Source organism: Sturnira hondurensis, unplaced genomic scaffold (genome assembly GCF_014824575.4).
Source record: "Sturnira hondurensis isolate 20B ecotype Veracruz unplaced genomic scaffold, ASM1482457v3 Scaffold0000780, whole genome shotgun sequence".
Classification (NCBI taxonomy): Eukaryota; Metazoa; Chordata; class Mammalia; order Chiroptera; family Phyllostomidae; genus Sturnira; species Sturnira hondurensis.
In genome coordinates this window covers 15,480,441-15,485,571 of record NW_028073411.1, presented here as the reverse complement: position 1 = coordinate 15,485,571, position 5,131 = coordinate 15,480,441, and the positions used below count along the sequence as shown (strand labels likewise).

The 5,131-nt window shown below is 59.9% G+C and overlaps 1 protein-coding gene across 1 annotated transcript; it reads right to left on the bottom strand.

Annotated features, from left to right (window-relative positions):
• Positions 1–522: 522 nt before the first annotated feature.
• On the bottom strand, positions 523–4,165 carry MSX1 (msh homeobox 1). The gene is made up of 2 exons (XM_037046013.1): positions 3,444–4,165; positions 523–1,195 (listed from the first exon to the last, which is right to left on the bottom strand). The coding sequence occupies exons 1-2, from the start codon at positions 3,910–3,912 to the stop codon at positions 753–755; spliced, it is 912 nt and encodes a 303-aa protein (XP_036901908.1). The 5' UTR covers positions 3,913–4,165; the 3' UTR covers positions 523–752.
• Positions 4,166–5,131: the final 966 nt, after the last annotated feature.

Below are 5,131 nucleotides of genomic sequence, written 5' to 3'. Positions count from 1 at the left end.
TGTAGCTTAAAATTAATTTATTTAACAAATATAGCTATAATATAAATGATAATAAAATTTCAAATATACAGTATATTACACCCAATCCCTTCCAAAGGGATTCTTGAGAGCCACACAAATGTACTGTTAAATAGAAACAGAATTTTACTTTTTATTTTACAATTTTTTTCTGGCACTGGTAACAGAGCGGTCCCTTCCACCTACCTTTATAACGCATCTGTGTGCCCCCCCCACCCAAAGCCAATGTCTCACTGAGGTGCTAAGTGCTCCAGGGGGGAAGGACCGGGACCCATCGCTCCCAGGGTGCTCTTCTCTCCCACTGTTCTCCTTTCCAAGCTCTGCCATGTGAATTGCTCCGCGCCCCTCCTGCCCGCTGCCAGGGCAGGAGGCAGCAGTGCTGCGGCTGTGGCCTCTGCTCCTGGTCCAACCAGTAACTGCTGGGGACCAGGTGCCTAAATTTCTTAACCCTCTCTGTCCTCCGTTTCCCCATCTGTAACATGAGGGGTGGGTCTAGATTCTAGGAGAGGAGAAGGGACCCTTCCAGTCACTTTCTGGGAAAGGAACAGACTTCAGAGAGTGAAGTCAGGGAGCAACGGAGGAAAACCCAGAGCAGTGTGGGGGCTAAAGGGGAAGAACCAGGTGGTGCCAAACCGGGGAGCTCGCTGGGGACGGCCCCTGCTGCTTTCAGAAGATCGGGGCTGGAGAGTGTGGCTGGTGTCACGGGTGCCACAGGCAGGCGACCCTGGGACCCTCTATGTCAGATGGTACATGCTGTAGCCTACGTGGGCCGTGTAGAGTCCCACGGGCGCCACGGGAAGCGCAGCGCGCTGGAAGGGGCCAGAGGCACCGTAGAGTGAGGCGCCAGCGGCAGCCGCCACAGCCGCGGGGCCGCCCAACGGGAAGGAGAGGCCAAAGGCAGCCGGTGGCAACATGGGCTTGGCGGCCATCTTCAGCTTCTCCAGCTCTGCTTCCTGCAGTCTCTTGGCCTTGGCACGGCGGTTCTGGAACCAGATCTTCACCTGTGTCTCGGTGAGGCTGAGCGAGCTGGAGAACTCCGCGCGCTCCGCGATGGACAAGTACTGCTTCTGGCGGAACTTGCGCTCCAGCGCCAGCAGCTGCGCCGTGGTGAAGGGCGTTCGCGGCTTGCGGTTGGTCTTGTGCTTGCGCAGGGTGCAGGCTGGCGGGCTCAGCCGCCCTAGGGGGCCGAGAGAGAAAGAGTCAGGGGGTTAAGAGCGAGGGAGCATCATCTACCCAAAATAGTAATTAATGGTGGGTAACAATGCTGGCTATTCATTTTCAACGTGGCGCTTGTTAAGTATTTCCTCCAATTCCCACCACAACCCCGAGGGGCAGACCTTCTTTTCCACTTTTGGCAAGTGAGGAAATTCAGATTTCAAGTGAAACATACCCACGTCCAAGGCGCCCACGTAACTGGGAAGAGGTGCAACAGCCTGAATGCTAGGTGGCCACTTGGGCCTGTAGCGGCAGGGCCTCCTTCCACCGCCCAACACATGGGACCGCTGATGTGAGCTCGGCTGATGAAACGCTCCGAAGGGGCCCTGCGCCCAGCCCAGGATCCCGCTTGGTTTTGTGTGGCCACCAAACACTGGCCTGTGCCCAAGCCCTCAGCGCTGCACTAAGCCACTGCGTGGCGGAGTTCAGATCTCCAAATCCCACGGCACTGGGACAGGCTGGGTTCCTACAGGGCTCTGCGGGCAGTCCCTGAGACTGCGGGGTGGAGCAGAGCCGGCTGTCATGGAGGGCACATCGTGGCCAAGTCCCTTAGATACACAAAGCACCGGGGTAGGGAGAGGACTTCATTGTAACGGGCCTACTTCGACCATCTGGGGATCTAAACTGCGTCTTGAGCCTCTCCCAACCCCCAGTGCCTTCGCCCTCAGGTCACACTCAAACGTGGGTTTGAGAAAAGGGGGGATGTAACAGCTTCTGGCTTCTCCTTGGCCTGTGGCTCAGTCCACAGACACCAAGGGTGCAGAGCAGTCTTTCCCTTGGGCGGTGAACACCACCCAGGCAGAGGGCTCCAGCAGGTCCAGAACCGGGCCGCTGATCCAGCCAAGTCCTCCACGCCTGCCGGTCGTGGCGGGATAAAACGGGGAACAAATTACACGCAGGACAGCGGGGACCCTGCCAACGTGAGGGTCCAGGGCGAGGCCCTAACTGACCTCCCAGGTCCTGGAAAGGGCGTTTTGCCTACTCAGCAGCTTCCCTCTAGGGTAAAATGAATTCAAATGTGGAATGTTTCACCATGCGGGTTTTGCCTAATTATGCATTTTTTCTTGCCTTAAACAAATAAAAACGAAACGATCTTTTGGGCTTGCAGACCACCAGGGTGTGAGTCAAACGAACTCTCGTTAAAGTCTCTCCTTCTTCACCGAGCGAAGACACTGAGAGTCCGGGAAGCAGCTGGCCCCCGACTCAGTTTCTGAGGTCCCACCCGCGGGGTGGGCCCCTCTTTCTGCAACGACAGCCCAGCGCTGCGCCACCTTCTCTAGCCATTAGGCCCAGGGAGGGGCTGTCCTTTCAAAGACGTTTAATCTCCAGATAAAAATCATTCCTCAGCATCACGCCATTGAATTCGGGTTGCTATTATGCCGCGCGAAATAATCGGAGGAAACGAGGAAAACTTGGGAATTTCCCATGCTCCTTAAATATCTCCCAGCCTATTCCCTGGGCAGAAAAGCCAGTGGCCCGCAAGGCCTTGTAACGACCCCGAAAGCGCCTTTGGTGGTCAGAGTCCGCTTTAGTGGCCCTGTCGGGACGTTTGGGCGCTTCCAACCGGATCGGAGGGGGCGCCTCCCACTAACTTGGTGCCCCGCCCCTCCTCTGGACCTGAGCGTCCCCCTCCCCCTAACCCACCCAGAGCACCAAGAATCTGCCTGAAACTTGAAGGCGGAGGGGGGAGGGGGTGAGACCTTCCAGCAAAGAGATGCTGTAATTGGGGGGTCGGGGGAGACATCAGACTTCTACTATGAGAAAGTGAAACTCTGAGTGCTGAGAAGATGTCCGAGCCACTCGGACCCACCCGGTGGGGTAAAGACGCCGCAGGGTCAGACAGGAGAGCGGGAACTCCTGTGGTTGTCTGGTGGGGGCAGGAGGGCATGGTGATCTGACACCCGAGTTCTATAAGTAAAGTCCCAGCCGCAGCGTCGCCTGGCCAAGAACAGCAGCCCAGGACAGTTGACCCAGCGCTGGCCCTGAGCCAGGCCTCGAACCAATCTTCCTGGGTGGAAGTAGGGAGTGCGCAAACCCCGACCTCCCAGCCAAAGTGTCGACAGCACCGGGTCCAGGTACGGGCAGCAGGTACGGTAACGCCGGAGACAAGCAGGCGCCAGCGCGAGGCCTGGCGCCCGGGGGGGGGGGGGCCTCCCCCTCCCGCATCCTCGCCTGGCCCCCTCCCCCGCTGCCTGGTTCTGGCTACTCACTGGCCGGGGGCGGGGAGAAGCGGGGATTCTGCATCCACGGGGTCCTCTCGGACTTCTCCGGAGACTCGGCTTTGACGAGTGCATCTTCTGGCAGCTTGAGGAGTCCTCCCACTGAAAAATGGCCGAGTGGCCGCGGCGAGGACGGCGCGTCCGGAGCGCCCAACGACCCGGGCCGGGCGCCCAGGGGCTGCGCCGAGCCACCAGCTGCCTGTGCACCCTCGGAGGCCACCAGGGCGCTCTCCTTGGCCCCGGGCTTCCTGTGGTCGGCCATGAGCGCCTCCACGCTGAAGGGCAGGAGTGAAGGGGACACTTTGGGCTTGGCCCCCTCCTCGTCTATGCCCATGGCGGCCGCCGCGGCCGTGGTGGTGCTGGGGGTCTGGCCCCCGCCGCCCCCCGCTGGCTTGCCGAAGGCGGAGTCTTCCACTTTGACACCGAGTGGCAAAGAAGTCATGTCAGCAGCAGGGGCCATGCAGAGCCGGGCCCCTCCTCCAGCCGCAGCACGGGCCAGCCTCCGGGCATGGGCTTCGGGCGGGCTGGGAGCGCGGCCGGCCTCTGGAAGCGCCCCGGGCCCAGGCCGGGCGGGCCCTCCGGCGCGCGCCTCCCGCCCCTGCCCAGAAGGCCGGCTCTGAAGCTCTGGGCCTGGCTGTCCGCTGGCGCCGCTGCACAGGCCGAGCTCCCGAGCGCACCAGCCGGCTCCGGGTCGGGCGGCCGCTTTCCAGAGAACTTGTTAATAAGGCAAGGCCAGCGCGGCGGCGACCAATCAGCGCGCCCGGGGGCGGGCCGGACGCGATCCATTGGGCGAGGCTCCTGGATTCGCCCCGGGGTGCGCCGGACCGCGGGGCGCTCGGGGGAGGGCGGGGCCGCGGGAGGACGGAGTGGGGGGGAGGGTGCGGGAAAAACTTTCCTTGGCGCTGCAGCCCTGGGTTGCCTCTCTCCGTCTGGGCCGCCCTGGGGCCCTATTTTTCCTGGGGTCCTGGAGGCTTTTCCCTTGTTCTCGGCTCCTTCTCTTCTGCCCTCCCCTCCCTGATCGCCTCTCTCACCCACTGCTCCCTTTTTTCCCTCTCTAACCCCTGCCTGTTTTTCTCTTGCACGGCTCTTCTTACCTTTCTCTGCAGTCAACTGCTCCGTTTCTCTCTGCCCCCCTCTACTATCTGCCTCCCCTCTTCCCCACCATGATCCTTTGAGTTGAGCGTGTCAGGGCTGTGCTGGGCCGGCTGCCGGTGCCGCTAGGCCGGTCGCGGGCCGGGGCCCGGCGGCTGGGGCCCGGCAGCCGGAGAAGGGCCGAATGCTAATTGCGGGGATAAACGTAAACATATACATGCATTGCATATAGCTTTAAAAACTGCATGTTTATCCTAGTAGAAAGACATAATATTACTTGCTTTTAAAAACACCTTCATTTTCCCACTCAATCTTCGCGAGTTGACCTCTGCCTGCACGTGGGCCTCTGTCTCTCTAAGCGCTGGACTCAAGTTTGCCTGAAGAAGCTAGGCTTCTGGGGCTATGGGTGTTAAGAGTAATAATACACAATATTATCTGGAATCAGTAGTTAATTTTCGTACATGATGTGTCCTTTTCCCGCCCGCCCCGCTCTGGACTTCTCCCGGGAGGATTATACCACCTCTACTGGCGACCCGACCGGGAAGGAGCTGCCGGGTCCTTTCGCTATAGAACTTACTGAAATAAAA